At 35.7% G+C, this 18252-nt stretch overlaps 3 protein-coding genes across 3 annotated transcripts; 2 read left to right on the top strand and 1 right to left on the bottom strand.

The window, feature by feature from the left end:
• Positions 1–3611: 3611 nt before the first annotated feature.
• MONOS_5224 (uncharacterized protein) lies at positions 3612–4373 on the top strand (the record flags this gene model as incomplete). The annotated part of the gene is made up of 2 exons (XM_067875353.1): positions 3612–3751; positions 4121–4373. The coding sequence occupies 2 exons, from the start codon at positions 3612–3614 to the stop codon at positions 4371–4373; spliced, it is 393 nt and encodes a 130-aa protein (XP_067732869.1).
• A 5116-nt stretch (positions 4374–9489) lies between these two features.
• MONOS_5223 (uncharacterized protein) lies at positions 9490–9771 on the bottom strand (the record flags this gene model as incomplete). The annotated part of the gene is made up of 1 exon (XM_067875352.1): positions 9490–9771. One exon carries the CDS (start codon positions 9769–9771, stop codon positions 9490–9492), a length of 282 nt encoding a protein of 93 aa, XP_067732868.1.
• A 1234-nt stretch (positions 9772–11005) lies between these two features.
• MONOS_5222 (uncharacterized protein) lies at positions 11006–17583 on the top strand (the record flags this gene model as incomplete). The annotated part of the gene is made up of 4 exons (XM_067875351.1): positions 11006–11094; positions 11393–12297; positions 13419–14216; positions 17324–17583. The coding sequence occupies 4 exons, from the start codon at positions 11006–11008 to the stop codon at positions 17581–17583; spliced, it is 2052 nt and encodes a 683-aa protein (XP_067732867.1).
• Between the last annotated feature and the right edge of the window lie 669 nt (positions 17584–18252).

Raw genomic sequence — 18252 nt, 5'->3', positions numbered from 1 at the left:
TCTGCCTCAAGCCATCCACACTGCATTATCTCCTTCTGTAATTCAGAAAGCTTTTGTCTGCAGTGGTGTTCTTCACTATTCTTCTGGGCCAGTTCTTTTGAAACTGCCCGAATCATCCATTTCCCCTCTTCCATCTCGCAGAAGCAGGTTTAACTTTTATGGAAAAGTGATAACCTACGAATATCTTTTTGAGAAATGGGAAAATCATTTGAAAATGAATATTGAAAGGAAAAATGAAATGGATGAAAAGGAGAAAGATGAAGTGAAGACTGTTGTGGATGAAAAGAAAAAAAAAGAAGATTTCTTAATGTGAAAAACGATGATTCTGACAATGAAAAGAAAGAAAATACAAATAACTGCACTGAAGGAAAAAGAGAAGTTATCAGAAAAATAAATTCTGATATTGTTTTCTTTTAATTATGTTGTTTTTTGAATTTTTTTCACTTCATTTTTTTAAATCAGAATAAAGAAAAAGTGTCAAGAAAAAATAATTACCCTATGCCTTATCAAATAAATAAGTTTCCCTCATCGTTTCATCTTCTGCGACATGTTGAAGACATGTGTCGTTGTGAAACATGCCAAACGCTATTTTTGAACTCATTCATTTCATCAAAGAATTGCTCTAATAGGATCATCTTCTTATTGGCACTATTTTCTTTATTAGCACCAAAATTTTTTGAAATGAAAAAAAGTTAAATACACATCAGAAAAATACAAAACTCGAATCAATTACTCTTTTAACTTTTCTTTTTCATTTTTCACGTTCAAAGGGGTCATATTCATCACTTGTTTCATCGTCATCATTCATAATTTTTCTGAATTTTTTTTTGACTTTTTTCTCCAAAGGCAATTCTTCTTTTAAAGTTTTTTTATCATCTTCAACATTTTCTTCAATTTCCTTTTCTATTTCTTCAATTTCTTCAATTTTCATCTTGTGCTTTTTATTATATTCATCTCATTCATCAAGAAGCTTTTTTAATTATTTCTTTTCCGAAGAAGAGGAAACAATGTGAATGCCATGGTGCTGTGTATTGAGCAGACTGAGGAAGTTTCATTAGAACCTATCCAGATCAATTGCTGAGGACTCCGCTGTTGATGAAGGCTTTTTTTGATGACTGATAAAGTGAATGCGGTATGAAGGGCTTGTTGTAATACATCTATAACTGCTGTTCTTTTATCGGATAAGGAGGTGGATGATGGGGAGTCGTAATTGTTTGAAAGCTCCGACTTCAACACTGCAAATACACATCTGTCCAGTGGCTGAGATGTGTGTGTTGTATGTGAAACGAAAGTGACCACGTTTATTTCTGCATCTTAAAACTGTCTCCATTTTGTTGGATCAACCCGTGATGAGTGTGAGTCATGGAGAAGAAGGCAACAATGAGATTCTTTAAAAATTCGTTTTCTTCTGTCAATGACAGCTGGCAGCAGGACTGTTAAGGCATATTTTTTGAATGCTGTTTTGTCCGTCCAACTGTTTGAGTTTGGCCAAATGTCAAGCGAGGGCGTTAACAGTGTTGTCAGTTCTTTCGGAAGATTTGCGCTAGGCCACAACGTAACAGACGGAAGCGAGAAGCCATCAGCAGCGATTCCAGCAACGAAAGGAGCATTCAGCATCAGTTCTGCAGTCTTTTTGAATCCAGCTTGCTCATCTGCAAGATGAACAACAACACATCGTGAAGAAGTTGGAATGCGAAGCGAAGATTCATCGATATTGAATATTAATTACTCTGGATATATGTTTGCATCGTGTGATGCTTGTAATTAGGTGTACCACGACTAAAGGACTTTCTGTAGAGATGCTGCAAGTCTGTTGATATCAACTTGCTTTGGCAGCGAGGACTTCAATTCTAGATGGCGCTTTATGAATGCGTAAACAGTCTTCAGAGTGAATATCTTTTTCTTTTTTTCTTTATTTTCTCCTTCTTCTTCACTATCGATTATTTTATTTTCCATCTTAATACAAATTAATAAACAATTCAAATATCAATTACAAACCAGATTGTACACTTTTCGTAACGTGAGGCTTGTCCCAGATCGAGATTCTATTGTGACTTCTTCCAAGAATTGTTTTTCTTTTTCGCCTCTAATAATTGGTGGGTGTACGACTTTTGCAATCTGCCTGCCTTTTTTTATTCCTTTACTGCGTGTTCCAATGACTTTTTGCTGATTTCACCCTATTTAATACCGTCGACCAGCCTGACAACATTGCCCTTTGCAATATGAGCGATTCTTTCTAATCTTGTCCCATATTTTCAATTATGTAATGTAGACATTGCTTCCTTCAGCCGCTTCTGCGCCGCTTCAGCTTTCTTTTTCACAAGTAATTTCATATGAATATTATGGGTAATGATCATTAATATATTTATTTATTTATTAATTCTCATTAAAGAATTTTTAATTAATATTTAAATTTTTGAATGATATAGAAATATTTTCAAACCTTTGTGCAGTCCAATTTCTCATGAAAGCTCAATGGAAGGAATTGAACCACCTCCTATTTCCCCCCTTGAGAAATTGGATTTCTCACAAAATTTTAATACAAGAATTTATCACATTTGTATTTACAGTCAAGCTCGGTCATAATCACAATCCATTTTGCACGATTTTTTGTGATAAGAACCGAACTTGATTGTAACCGAACCATCTTTTTCGTTGAAAAGTTTTTCTGAATTTTTATTAGAAGATGAAAAATATTTTTTTTCAATATTTATTAAAATCCAATCATTTGTATCAATTTTGCAATTTGAAATGTTAAAATGAAAATTTTTGTTCATTATAAAGCAGAAAAAAACAACTTTCATTTTTTCAAAAATTTCAAAATAGACAGAAAAATACGAAAAATATTTCAAAATTGTGATTATTCACGATTTCAGTGTGATTATAACCGATGGAATTACACAAGGAAAAATGCAAATTTTATTGATGCACGAAAAAATGTGATTATTAGCAGTCTTGATTACAACCGAAATGATCATAACCGAGCTTCACCTTATTCCAAAAATGTTTTTAAAATTATCATTTTTGTGTCAGATAAAATTTTATTTAAAAAAAGTGCCAATAAAAGGATGACCCTTCTCATTCTTTTTTATCTGAACTTCTATCATCTTCAAAAAGAATAATAAAGATTCGATTTCCTTTTTCTGATTTCGCTCCGACTGATCAGCTTTTCTTTATTCGAAATCATATCAATAGTCGTTTAATTTCGACTGGCATTTTGAAGTTGAATGAATACACGTTTTTTCTTTTTGATTAGAAATGAAAGATATGGCCTGGCGCTGAATTCGAGGGGAGGAGTATGAAATGAAAATAATATCATTTTTGTTGTAAACTGATGAAGGTGAAGATGAAGAATTTAATGAAATGAATCCGTCCTGAGGGAATTTCATCACGAGAATCATGAAGGATAAATTAATCATCCAGTTATTGATATGCTGAGAAGAAGGGAAGAAAATGAAGCATTTTTTGGATCAATTTGGAAGCTATGTGGAATTGAAATGCATAAATGTATTTGATGATCGATTCTCTGAACTTGCAGAAAGTGTGAGGAAAAAAGCGGAGATGAAGCAGACAAATGCGAAGAGGGAGAAGAAGAAGAATTAGAAGAAGAAATGTTCGATAAAGAGGCAGAGCTTGGGCAAGATATGTCGAGATATTTCCACGTGACTGAAACGGAGTCTGTGGAGGTTGACGATGGAGTAAGGGGCTTCGGCGAAGTGACAACAAAAACAGAAGTGGTAGATTATCGTATGTGTGGCGGGGGAGAAAAAGAATGGATGACAATTATCGATGAGGCTGTGTCGTTTTGAGTGTGCAGCTGAGCATATGAGAGTGCGCTGCAGAATAAGCAAAATTTTTGCTGATGTTCATCTTGATCATCACCCCCTTTTCCTCTTCCCCTGTCCCTTCTCCTCCTTTCTGTTGCTGCCTTTGCAAGTTTATTATCGAAAGCGTCAATTTACGATGTGCAAAATACTTCTTTCTACTTCGTCTTTGTATTCGCCTTTCGCTCTTCCTGATTCCTTCCTTTCCTCTACTCTGAGATCAATTTGCTTCTGAATTCCGCCTTTTTACCTCTTTCATTTGAACTCGTGCTCCTCTCTCTTTGTTTCTTTGACAGCGCTGCAAAATTAGAGGATGAATGCGGTGTGTCTGACTGTGCCTTCCACGTTCCACTCAAATTCACAGCATTCGGAACAGAAGTAACACGGAAGCCATACGAAGTGCTGAAGCAGAGCAGAATGCGCCTCTGGGGAAGAGGAAAACAGTTCAAATGCACATTCAGCGAAGCTACAGAATGCATTGGTGGAGATGAAGATGATGAGAAAAGAAAAAGGAGGAGGATGGGAAGAAGAAGAAGAAGAAGAAGGTGAGGAAGAGGAACAGGACGATATGTTTGAAGACAGATGAATCTGAGGGATCTGAACAGAGCCAGATATTCCATCTCTGGTAGCTGAAAGAGAAGTGTCTGTCTTGTCTTGTGCAGCCAATGAGCTGCACATGCAATCAGAGCGAAGCTGAGAAGATGGCAGGGAAGGAGGGCATGCTGCATAAGGGAGCGGTAAATAAAAAGGGATTTGAGTTGGATAGCTGTACTCTTCTGCAATGTTCTTCCTGTTAACTCCAGAGATATTCCATTAAAACTCTTTATGATTGGTTCCTTTTTGATTTTTTCCGATCTGTTCATTCCACACAATCTCTCACGGAGCAGACACACTCATCCCACACAGATTGCTCGCATCATCCCCACTCACCCCAACATACCGATTCTTCATCCCTTCCTTCAGCCAATCCTTCTTTTCTGAATACTGATATGCTCCATTCCAATAGCACACTCTCGTATCATTGTTGTTCGTTGAATACGATTCGTGGAACGGATTGTTTGATGAGAAGAGTATATAGTCATTTCGAAAATACACATCATGGCCATATGGAGTGGAATAACTACATCTGCAATCGTGGAAGAAGAAGAAATAGTAATAATAATTGTAACAAAAAGCTGTTGATAGACTCGAATAAAAAACAATCTTCCAACGGTTGATGTTGCGTTGCACGAAATTTTCTGAAAACTTTTCGTTTTGAATTAAGCTGGAACATTTTGGTAATAAATTCCTTCTTAATTAAAAAAAACTTGCCAGCATGAAGCGTGTATGCACTCATACGTGCAAGTTCCTCATTTTGCTACTGTTTGATTCAAAAATAATTTTCTAATCAGAAATAATGAATAATATATTTCCGATATGTTAACAACATTTAAAGTATAATTTACAACAACATAATGTGAATTTATTCTTCGGACGATTCAACAAATAGTTATATCTTTTCTTTCTTTATCATTATTTCTTCTTTCTCTGAAAAACGCTCTTCAAATATCGAATATAATCATGTGATATTTAAAAATAAGCACTCATTATTTAGTCTTTAAAAAGTTTCACTTGTTATTCAATATCTCCAATCGTTTGGTTCAAAATTCCAGATTTTCTTTTTGTTATTTGCACATTAACTGAAAGACAAAAATTTTCAAGATTGAATTAACTAGAATTTATAATGCTCATAAATCTGAAAGAAACATTATAATTTGTGAAATGGCACGAAATATTTTGCTTTCTGAATTTTGAACCATTCCACTCAAACAAATATTCTTCTCAAATTTAAAATTTTTCAGAATTTTTTTGATAAAGAAATGAAAGACTTATAAAGATAAGGTTGGAGAAAAAGTTTGGAACAAATCATTGTTTTTTTCATAAATGAAAGAATTTTGCTCCATATTTTAAATTCAAAATTGATCTCGAAAAAAGTTGTTGAGGGATAAACAGAATTCATCTTTGATGAACTGAATTAAAATTTTTGATTCAAAAAAATTCTCCTATTCTTATTGTGTCCATCGAAAAATTTTAATTGCAAAAACTGAAAATTCACCTCTTACAGGTTGAAAAATAATTTGAGAAAAAATACAATTTTTGAAAATCCCGGAAAAAAAACGAGCATCTGTATGCTTCTTGAAGAAGCGATTAATTTTTCAGAATTTCATTTGTTGAAAAATGCGATAATAACGTAATTGAGGAAATTTTATTTGCTCACATCACATTTTCTATTTGTAACAATTTTTTCTGTAAGGTTATCTGTTTCTCAGAAAATGCTGCTTTTGAAGATCACAAATGTCAAGCGAATATACACATCTTGCCTATTCTCCGTTCTCCCATTCCAGAAATTTCAAATATTAATAATGGAAACTGTTTCTTTTGATGAAAAGATTCATGTGCGATAGGAAAGTCTTTCATTCTTTTTATATCTGCAAAACACAAATATTTGACTAAAATTGCAATTCATCACAAATAGTGAATATTAACACTTGTTCTATTTAATGTATTCATCTCTAATTCTGTTTCTCTTTTATTTTTTTGTTATTTTTATCTAATATAAGATAGAAATGACATGTTTCAGAAGATATTGATTCAAATAAATGTATTGTATTATCTTTTAAACTGAAAATAACAATTGAAAATAAGGAAATAAAATGAAGAAAAAGAAATAAAAATTTCTCTGATACACATATGTCTATATATATCGAGATTAAAATGAATACAAAAAAATAAATATTATCCAAATTAAAAAGAATGTGAACAATAAGTTTGTGACTGTTACAAAATTCAAATACTGACATCCATGCAAATGTTAAAAAACGATAAAACGTTTATTCCATTTTGGGAACAACTTTGTTATATTGAGTGATCAGTCTTCATCCATTCTGGAACATCAGTCTTGACATAGTTATTCCAAAATGTTTTCATTGTCCATCCATTCTTGTTGCTAATGCATTTGTCATGCCTCATCCACTCTGGTGGGTCTGTTTTGACTTGTTGAATCCATATCATAGCCATTGTTTGTTTTCTCCAACCATCTTTTATTGCAATATCGTGTCTCATCTCTTTAGGTGGTTCTGTTCCTTTTTTCATGATCCATCTCACTGCTCTTGTGTATCCATCGTCATCTCTCCTTGGATTTAAAGAACCTTCTTCATTTCACATTTAAATTGCCTTTATGATCACAGATAATTATGTGTTGCTTGCGTTTTCCTTATTTCAATTTATGGGAAAGATCTTTGAAAGCTTATTATTTGTTTTGGGCGTTAACAATTTGATCAATATCATAACAAAGATCGTCAAGATGTCGATCAACTTTTTTTTGTGGAATTTTTCTTTTTTGTTTTTCTTTTCTATTCTTCTTCTTCTTTTTTTTTTTTTGGAAATGGCATTTGAGCATATTCAAATCATAATCACCTATTTTATAATTTAAAAAGTAATATTTTTATTCTTTTATTTTTTTTAGTTGCAAACTGAAGATTGATAATAATTGAAAATTATAAGTTTTTTTGTTCAAAATTCGCTACCTCAAATGAACTGTGTTTATTAAAAAGTTAATTATTTTTTGATAAAAAAAAATTAACCATAGGTTAAAAGACAATCTTTCAGAGAACTATTTGCCAAGTGAAAATAACTTGCATCATTCAAAAAGCTAAATACTTTTGTGTAATCTATTGCGTCATTTTAAGCTAAATTTATTCAATTTTGAAATAAACAATATTTTGTTAATAACTTAATATTTATTCATATCACAGTAAATAATACAAAATAATTTTTTGAATACCCATAATAAAAATTTATTTCTTTGGAACAAGCGCTATATTTATGGAAATAACCAAAGATAATACATGAAAGGTTTGGTTTGGAATGTTGTTTTCATTTTAAAATACTACAAATAGGAATAGAAGTTTCACGGAATTGTCAATGCTGCTGATATTGATTTCAAATTAACTGATAATATTTCGCATAATAATTGTACTTTAACATCATAAGATTGTGTATTTAAATGGTCAATAAGATGGAGACACGAAAATGTGAAGATTTACTGAATTCTCAAAATTTTCGAGAAAGATTTTTAACAAAAATGAGGATAACTATTTGTTTTAAATTAATCTTCTTTCTTCATTCATTATTTTTTTTTTTTTTTTTTTTTTTTTTTTTTTTTTTTTTTTTTTTTTTTTTTTTTTTTTTTTTTTTTCATATACTTCTTCTTCTACAACACACAACAAAAATTATGATATTTTTTTTCATTTCAACCAGCAACCCTCAGACTCAGCACCAAGCATCGCCTTTCATTTCTATTCAAAAAGATAAAAGAAATGTTTATTCTTACATAGAATATCAGCAGAAATTTTTTGGAAATGGAAGAGACGTTATGATGAGCCAAGAAAAGCCCATAGGAAAGCATTCAATAAGAAAAGGAGGATGCCTTTCCCTCCATTTTCAGTGAATGAAGGAGACACAGACGAAAAGAAAATTACATCTGAACAATTCTTGTTTGGGGATGAATAACAACCGAGATGACATTCGAAAGATTTCTCCGTTGCAACGTGTATTTTCCTTCCATGTGAGTGATTTTCGAGTGAATGTCTCCAGCTGAGCGACCTCTCTCTGATTTTTCTTCATTTTCGGCTTCTGCTTCTGCAACTTCATCTTCATTTTGCTAATCACTCCTTCGATGTGATATCCATGATGGCCTTCTTTGAATGCTTCAGGATGCGCAGAAAAGACGAGCAATAGGAGACATTTTAATAATTACGGAAGTGCAAGAGCGAGTTGCCTCTTCACTTGACAATTTTTCAGCACATTCTTATTCAATTCTCTCCCATCAACCAAAAATTGGGAGGAAATTCCAGATGAAATGAAAGTTGACAGCAACAAAGGCAAAGACGATGATGATGATAATGAGGAAGAAGAAGAAGAAGAAGAAAAAGAAGAAGAAACAAATAATAAGGGCCTGGGGAAAGACACATATAACAAAGTGTTCACATATCCTCAAAATCCAAAGAATCGTATTCATCAGAAGCAAAAGAAGAAAATTACAAGGGATGAATAATGTGGCACATTTGAATGGCTTGAAAAGTTGCCTGGGTCATTTTGTGGGGAAGAAACGCTGCCTCTTCTGCAGCCATTGGGAGAACAGAGGGAAGAAGGAGGGGAAGGAAAGAGAGGAGCGGCAAATAATCGTCTTCTGGCTGGAGCAATGGCATTCGAAATTGTATGAAAAGAAGGAATGTGATGAATGAGCATCAGCATCATCTTTCTCCATCTCAACCACAATCTGCTTCAAATTCAGATTCCCTCCATTCATCCGCTTCTTCTTCTCCTTCTTTTTCTTCTTCACCATCTTCACCATCATCTGCTTCAAATGCATTGAATGTTGGGAGTCAGCCTCATTTTGAGCATCCAATCAGCAGTGCTTCTGTCACGATGCAACAGGAAGAATGCAAACAGATTCCTCTATCATCATCATCATCATCATCTTCTTCTTCTTCTTCTTCATATTCCTCTTCATATGTCAATCTGAATTCGAGTAGTTGTAATTGCGATTGCAATTGTTCATCTGCCAGCCAGCCATCTGCATCGCAGTTGTTTCTGTCTGATTGCACACACAGTTTGAGAGCGTTTATCTCACACCGATGCTGTTAAATATCCCTTTTTTGGGAGCACTTGTGAATGTTCTGATTGCTCTTGTGTATTCAGATGCCTTCTCTGCCTCCACACTCTTCAGACACACTGCCTCTTTTACCTCTTTTTCATTTTCCTCTTCATCTTTTTCGCCTTCATTTTCATCAACATTTTCATCACCATTATTGATATCGTCATATTCTCCTCCATCAACATCATCTTCAATCACAGTCTGTTTCATGTCTCCATTCGGATGATTATCTTCATTTGACTCATCCATGCTCATATGTTTGCTGTTTGATGAGCAATGTTAATTTTTTGGGAGAGTTGAGAAATGAAAAAGAAAATGGATCAAAAGGAGATGAGAAAGAAATGAGCAGAAAAATAACAGAAGAGCAATATAAATATGAAGAAGGAAAAGAAGAAGAAGAAGAATATTCAGAGAGAGGGAAAACTTCAGAGAAAAGGAGGGAGAAGGAGAAAATTTGATGGATGATTGATGATTGGACTGTGAAAGAGGAAAGGGAAAAGCAGAAACGGAAATGGTGATTGTATTTCTCCGATGGATCTAATTTCTCCGAAATCTTCATCTTCTTCTTTCTTTTTTCTTCCTCGTCTGATTTATCACAATCTTCAACATCAAAACAAGCAAGATTATCTTCAATGCATTTCTTTTCTTCTTCTTTCTTTTTCTTTTTCTTCTTCTTTATCCTCCTCATAATCTTCATCATCTTCATTATAATCTTAATCTGTTTCATGTTCTTCTTCACTGCTTTCTGCATCCCCATCTCATTCATCCTCTCAAACATTACAGCCTTCCTCTGCCTTCGGGCAATATAACACATATTTCTCTTCTTCTTCTTCTTCTTCATCTTCCTCTTCCTCTTCCTCTTCCTCTTCCTCTTCCTCTTCCTCTTCCTCTTCTTCCTCTTCTTCCTCTTCTTCCTCTTCTTCCTCTTCTTCATCCTTCTCATCACAATCACCATTTTTTCATATTATTCTTTCTCTTCATTTGTAGTTGTTTTTTATTTCTTTCTTTTCTTCATCTTTCTTGATATCATTTATTCATATTCTATTTCATTTGTTTGTATTTCTCTTTGTTTTTGTCTTTGTCTTTCTTTCCGACTTTTTAATTGTCCTCTCATTTTCACAATTAATTTTTCAACTTCCACTTCTCATTCTGAATGATGCTGAGTGTCAAATTCTTTTCCTGTTTATTTGCTCTGAACATTCACATTTTCCATTCAAACATCCATTTTTTTCTTTTTCTCTCTTTCTCTCTTTCGCTTTTGTTTTTTCATACAGCCATTTCTTTTCCAAAGGCAACATTTCAGCCTCTTTTCAGAATGTGCATGTTCTCCATCAGAGTGAATGGCATTCATCTTTCCCTTCTCTTCTGCCACACACTCACTCACTCACTCAACTGTTTCTGTGGCTGATACAAATGAATACATCCCTGAAGAAATTTTTTATGTGTAAGAAAAAATAAAAAAGAAATGAATTGGTGAAAAGAAATGACTGAACTCAATTCCAAGAGTGTTTCTGAGGGTTTTGGTGCAAAAGCAAAAGAGCAGAAAATACAAGACTCATCATTAATTCACAGGTTTGATATTTTTCACTACTTGGCTTTTCATTTTCATTCACTTATAATTTGTTAAACTATCATCAAAAAAAAATAAAAATATGAATAAATAATATAATATTTTTTTCTGTTTTGAAAAAAATGTTTGAATAACAAAATGCAGCACTGCCAAAAATCATGCAATCACTTTATGCTCATTTTCTTATTTATTTAAAGAGATAAACAGTATTTAAAAAAATACTCAAACATGATCATATATATAATAGTTATTTCAAATAACAGTTTTTAACGATTGACATTTTTGCTGCTTATATTGCAGGACGAGCAGCAAAACTGAAGCGTTGAGCGGTAAAATAAGATATACAACAGATATGCAAAAATTGAAAAGTGATCCATTGAAAAGGGACGAGGATGGTAGAACAGAAGCAATGCGATGGATTATTGAGAAAAAGACAGAACCTCCAGAATGGATGAGACATAATATTACACTTAGCAACAAATTTGGGTCAACCATGGCCATGCTATGGATTCAGTTTGTTCAAACCGATCCACCGAAATGGATGAGACATGACATTACACTTTGCAACAATAATGGAGCAACAATGGCCATGATATGGATTCAAATTGTTCAAACCGATCCACCGGAATGGATGAGACATCGCAGTTCACTTGAAGACAAGAATGGATTGACAATGGCAGATTTTTGGAAATTTTTTGTTAAAACTGAATTACCGAAATGGATGAAATTTGATGAAACTCTGAAAGATGAAAATGGGCAAACAGCGGGAATGAGGTGGATCATTGAGAACAAGACAGAACCACCGGGATGGATGAGACACGACAACACGCTTGCAGATAAGTTTGGACGAACAATGGCGATGCTGTGGATCAAAAATGTGAAGACAAATCCACCGGGATGGATGAGGCATGACAAGGTGCTTGCAGACATGGACGGATGGACAATGGCCATGACGTGGATCATTCACATCAGAAAAGAGCCACCTGAATGGATGAGACATGAAGCGGAACTTTCTGATAAGAGTGGAAGGACAATAGCGATGAATTGGATTCAAGAAGTCAAAACAGAGCCACCAGAATGGATGAGACATAGAATTGCGCTTGCTGACAGGGATGGAAGGACAATGGCGATGCATTGGATAAAGGAGGTCAAGACAGAACCACCAGAATGGATGAGGCACAGCATAACACTAAAAGACAATAAAGGTGCAACAATGGTAATGCTGTGGATTCAACTTGTTCAAACAGAACCGCAAGAGTGGATGAGACATGGTATTATTCTTGGGAATAATAACGGATTAACTATGGTAATGTTATGGATTTCAAATATCAAAACAGAACCACCTGAGTGGATGAGACATGGAAGTTCATTTTCTGATAAGAATGGACAAACAATGGCCATGCACTGGGTTAGGTGTATCAAAAAAGAACCACCTAATTGGATGATGCATGATACAACAATTGGCGATAATGGTGGAAATACAGTAGCGATGCTATGGATTCAAGAAGTCCATTCAGAACCGCCTTTATCAATAAGGCATGAAACATCACATAAAAATAACAAAGGAGAAACAATGGCAATGAATTGGATTCAATATGTCAAAACTGAACCTCCTGAGTGGATGAGGCACGATAATGAACTTGCTGATAAAGAAGGACGAACAATAGCCATGCACTGGATTGCAATCATCAAAACAGAGCCGCCAAAATGGATGATAATGGATAACGCGCAAGGCAAGAAGGAAGGGAGGACATTGTCAATGAAGTGGATTGAGGAGAAAAAACAGAACCTCCTGAGTGGATGAGGCATGATAATACACTTGCTGATAATGGCGGAAGGACAATGGCGATGCTATGGATTGAATTTGTGAAGACAGAACCACCAGAATGGATGAGGCCTGATATATCACTTGGCAGCAATTATGGTGCAACGATGGCTATGCTGTGGATTCAACTTGTTCAAACAGAACCGCCGGAGTGGATGAGACATGGTATTACGCAAGCGGATAAGGATGGCCAAACAATGGCTATGATATGGATTTGTCATGTCAAGACAGAACCACCCGAATGGATGGCTCATGACATTACACTTCACGATAGCGATGGAGAGACAATAGCAATGATTTGGATTAATTGTGTGAATACAGATCCACCGAAGTGGATGAGACACAACAATGAGCTTTCCGATAAGTTTGGACGAACAATGGCAATGCTATGGATAGAGAATGTGAAGACAGAACCGCCAGAATGGATGAGACATGGTATTATTCTTGGGAATAATAACGGATTAACTATGGTAATGTTATGGATTTCAAATATCAAAACAGAACCACCTGAGTGGATGAGACATGGAAGTTCATTTTCTGATAAGAATGGACAAACAATGGCCATGCACTGGGTTAGGTGTATCAAAAAAGAACCACCTAATTGGATGATGCATGATACAACAATTGGCGATAATGGTGGAAATACAGTAGCGATGCTATGGATTCAAGAAGTCCATTCAGAACCGCCTTTATCAATAAGGCATGAAACATCACATAAAAATAACAAAGGAGAAACAATGGCAATGAATTGGATTCAATATGTCAAAACTGAACCTCCTGAGTGGATGAGGCACGATAATGAACTTGCTGATAAAGAAGGACGAACAATAGCCATGCACTGGATTGCAATCATCAAAACAGAGCCGCCAAAATGGATGATAATGGATAACGCGCAAGGCAAGAAGGAAGGGAGGACATTGTCAATGAAGTGGATTGAGGAGAAAAAAACAGAACCTCCTGAGTGGATGAGGCATGATAATACACTTGCTGATAATGGCGGAAGGACAATGGCGATGCTATGGATTGAATTTGTGAAGACAGAACCACCAGAATGGATGAGGCCTGATATATCACTTGGCAGCAATTATGGTGCAACGATGGCTATGCTGTGGATTCAACTTGTTCAAACAGAACCGCCGGAGTGGATGAGACATGGTATTACGCAAGCGGATAAGGATGGCCAAACAATGGCTATGATATGGATTTGTCATGTCAAGACAGAACCACCCGAATGGATGGCTCATGACATTACACTTCACGATAGCGATGGAGAGACAATAGCAATGATTTGGATTAATTGTGTGAATACAGATCCACCGAAGTGGATGAGACACAACAATGAGCTTTCCGATAAGTTTGGACGAACAATGGCAATGCTATGGATAGAGAATGTGAAGACAGAACCGCCAGAATGGATGAGACATGGTATTATTCTTGGGAATAATAACGGATTAACTATGGTAATGTTATGGATTTCAAATATCAAAACAGAACCACCTGAGTGGATGAGACATGGAAGTTCATTTTCTGATAAGAATGGACAAACAATGGCCATGCACTGGGTTAGGTGTATCAAAAAAGAACCACCTAATTGGATGATGCATGATACAACAATTGGCGATAATGGTGGAAATACAGTAGCGATGCTATGGATTCAAGAAGTCCATTCAGAACCGCCTTTATCAATAAGGCATGAAACATCACATAAAAATAACAAAGGAGAAACAATGGCAATGAATTGGATTCAATATGTCAAAACTGAACCTCCTGAGTGGATGAGGCACGATAATGAACTTGCTGATAAAGAAGGACGAACAATAGCCATGCACTGGATTGCAATCATCAAAACAGAGCCGCCAAAATGGATGATAATGGATAACGCGCAAGGCAAGAAGGAAGGGAGGACATTGTCAATGAAGTGGATTGAGGAGAAAAAACAGAACCTCCTGAGTGGATGAGGCATGATAATACACTTGCTGATAATGGCGGAAGGACAATGGCGATGCTATGGATTGAATTTGTGAAGACAGAACCACCAGAATGGATGAGGCCTGATATATCACTTGGCAGCAATTATGGTGCAACGATGGCTATGCTGTGGATTCAACTTGTTCAAACAGAACCGCCGGAGTGGATGAGACATGGTATTACGCAAGCGGATAAGGATGGCCAAACAATGGCTATGATATGGATTTGTCATGTCAAGACAGAACCACCCGAATGGATGGCTCATGACATTACACTTCACGATAGCGATGGAGAGACAATAGCAATGATTTGGATTAATTGTGTGAATACAGATCCACCGAAGTGGATGAGACACAACAATGAGCTTTCCGATAAGTTTGGACGAACAATGGCAATGCTATGGATAGAGAATGTGAAGACAGAACCGCCAGAATGGATGAGACATGGTATTATTCTTGGGAATAATAACGGATTAACTATGGTAATGTTATGGATTTCAAATATCAAAACAGAACCACCTGAGTGGATGAGACATGGAAGTTCATTTTCTGATAAGAATGGACAAACAATGGCCATGCACTGGGTTAGGTGTATCAAAAAGAACCACCTAATTGGATGATGCATGATACAACAATTGGCGATAATGGTGGAAATACAGTAGCGATGCTATGGATTCAAGAAGTCCATTCAGAACCGCCTTTATCAATAAGGCATGAAACATCACATAAAAATAACAAAGGAGAAACAATGGCAATGAATTGGATTCAATATGTCAAAACTGAACCTCCTGAGTGGATGAGGCACGATAATGAACTTGCTGATAAAGAAGGACGAACAATAGCCATGCACTGGATTGCAATCATCAAAACAGAGCCGCCAAAATGGATGATAATGGATAACGCGCAAGGCAAGAAGGAAGGGAGGACATTGTCAATGAAGTGGATTGAGGAGAAAAAAACAGAACCTCCTGAGTGGATGAGGCATGATAATACACTTGCTGATAATGGCGGAAGGACAATGGCGATGCTATGGATTGAATTTGTGAAGACAGAACCACCAGAATGGATGAGGCCTGATATATCACTTGGCAGCAATTATGGTGCAACGATGGCTATGCTGTGGATTCAACTTGTTCAAACAGAACCGCCGGAGTGGATGAGACATGGTATTACGCAAGCGGATAAGGATGGCCAAACAATGGCTATGATATGGATTTGTCATGTCAAGACAGAACCACCCGAATGGATGGCTCATGACATTACACTTCACGATAGCGATGGAGAGACAATAGCAATGATTTGGATTAATTGTGTGAATACAGATCCACCGAAGTGGATGAGACACAACAATGAGCTTTCCGATAAGTTTGGACGAACAATGGCAATGCTATGGATAGAGAATGTGAAGACAGAACCGCCAGAATGGATGAGACATGGTATTATTCTTGGGAATAATAACGGATTAACTATGGTAATGTTATGGATTTCAAATATCAAAACAGAACCACCTGAGTGGATGAGACATGGAAGTTCATTTTCTGATAAGAATGGACAAACAATGGCCATGCACTGGGTTAGGTGTATCAAAAAGAACCACCTAATTGGATGATGCATGATACAACAATTGGCGATAATGGTGGAAATACAGTAGCGATGCTATGGATTCAAGAAGTCCATTCAGAACCGCCTTTATCAATAAGGCATGAAACATCACATAAAAATAACAAAGGAGAAACAATGGCAATGAATTGGATTCAATATGTCAAAACTGAACCTCCTGAGTGGATGAGGCACGATAATGAACTTGCTGATAAAGAAGGACGAACAATAGCCATGCACTGGATTGCAATCATCAAAACAGAGCCGCCAAAATGGATGATAATGGATAACGCGCAAGGCAAGAAGGAAGGGAGGACATTGTCAATGAAGTGGATTGAGGAGAAAAAACAGAACCTCCTGAGTGGATGAGGCATGATAATACACTTGCTGATAATGGCGGAAGGACAATGGCGATGCTATGGATTGAATTTGTGAAGACAGAACCACCAGAATGGATGAGGCCTGATATATCACTTGGCAGCAATTATGGTGCAACGATGGCTATGCTGTGGATTCAACTTGTTCAAACAGAACCGCCGGAGTGGATGAGACATGGTATTACGCAAGCGGATAAGGATGGCCAAACAATGGCTATGATATGGATTTGTCATGTCAAGACAGAACCACCCGAATGGATGGCTCATGACATTACACTTCACGATAGCGATGGAGAGACAATAGCAATGATTTGGATTAATTGTGTGAATACAGATCCACCGAAGTGGATGAGACACAACAATGAGCTTTCCGATAAGTTTGGACGAACAATGGCAATGCTATGGATAGAGAATGTGAAGACAGAACCGCCAGAATGGATGAGACATAAAAATGAATTTAAAGATAAGCACGGGTGGACAATGGCAGATTATTGGAGATTATTTGTTAAAAGCGAGGTACCGGAATGGATGAAGTGTGATGAATCAATTTCCGCTGATGAAGCTGGTGAAAGTGGTGGTGAAATCGAAGATGAAAAGGGTGCAGCTTATGAGGAAATTGATGTTGAACTTATGACAGAGATAATGAACTCGATCAAAGAAATATTAAAGAAGCATCAAAAGAAAAGTGGAAAGAAAATGCGCTTGGCGATAAGGATCGAATAGTGAAGGGAATAATGCAGATTTATTGGTTGAAGCGAGATCCATTGCCATCACGAATGAAACAATTCATTGCAGCTGGAGATGGAAGCGAGATGATGAGCGTTGAATTAGATGCACCAGAAATGGATGAAGACTGAAAATTCCGCACGAGTGAATGAATCATTTGCATTGAAGATATCATTTCTGAAGCATTAAACAAACAAACCGACAAATTTGCATGTGTGTAAATAAAGGCTGTTTAGCAACATTTCTTAATTCATGACTTTTCTTTCTCTCTTTCTCTGAAGCTGCTTTTGCTCTATTGGCAGATGGTTGGACATGCTTCAAAGATATCTTATATTGATCTCCTTTCGGTTTGCTTTCGATTATTTTTTTATTTTTCCAGGGCAATTGGAGCAATTAATTACAATGTTTTGATTTTTAGAAAATTATTTTTTTTCCTATTTTAATTTAATTTTATTTTATTTTGTGAAGTTTGGTTTTGTTTTGTTTTAATTTTTTACATAATAATTAAAATAATTTTTATTTGATTCTGTTTATAATCAAAGATAAACTCAATTATTATTATATAGTTATTTTTTTTTTTTCTTATTTTCTTATTTTCATTTTCCTTTGTGATTGGAAATCCACTTTGGCATTTTGAAAATGAAATGAGCATTTCTGTGATTTGGA

The sequence above is a fragment of the Monocercomonoides exilis genome (genome assembly GCF_001643675.1).
Source record: "Monocercomonoides exilis strain PA203 chromosome Unknown scaffold8-1962414, whole genome shotgun sequence".
NCBI classification, from domain to species: Eukaryota; Preaxostyla; order Oxymonadida; family Polymastigidae; genus Monocercomonoides; species Monocercomonoides exilis.
Note: the sequence above shows the minus strand (reverse complement) of the source record. Positions and strands in the feature narration are given on the sequence as shown.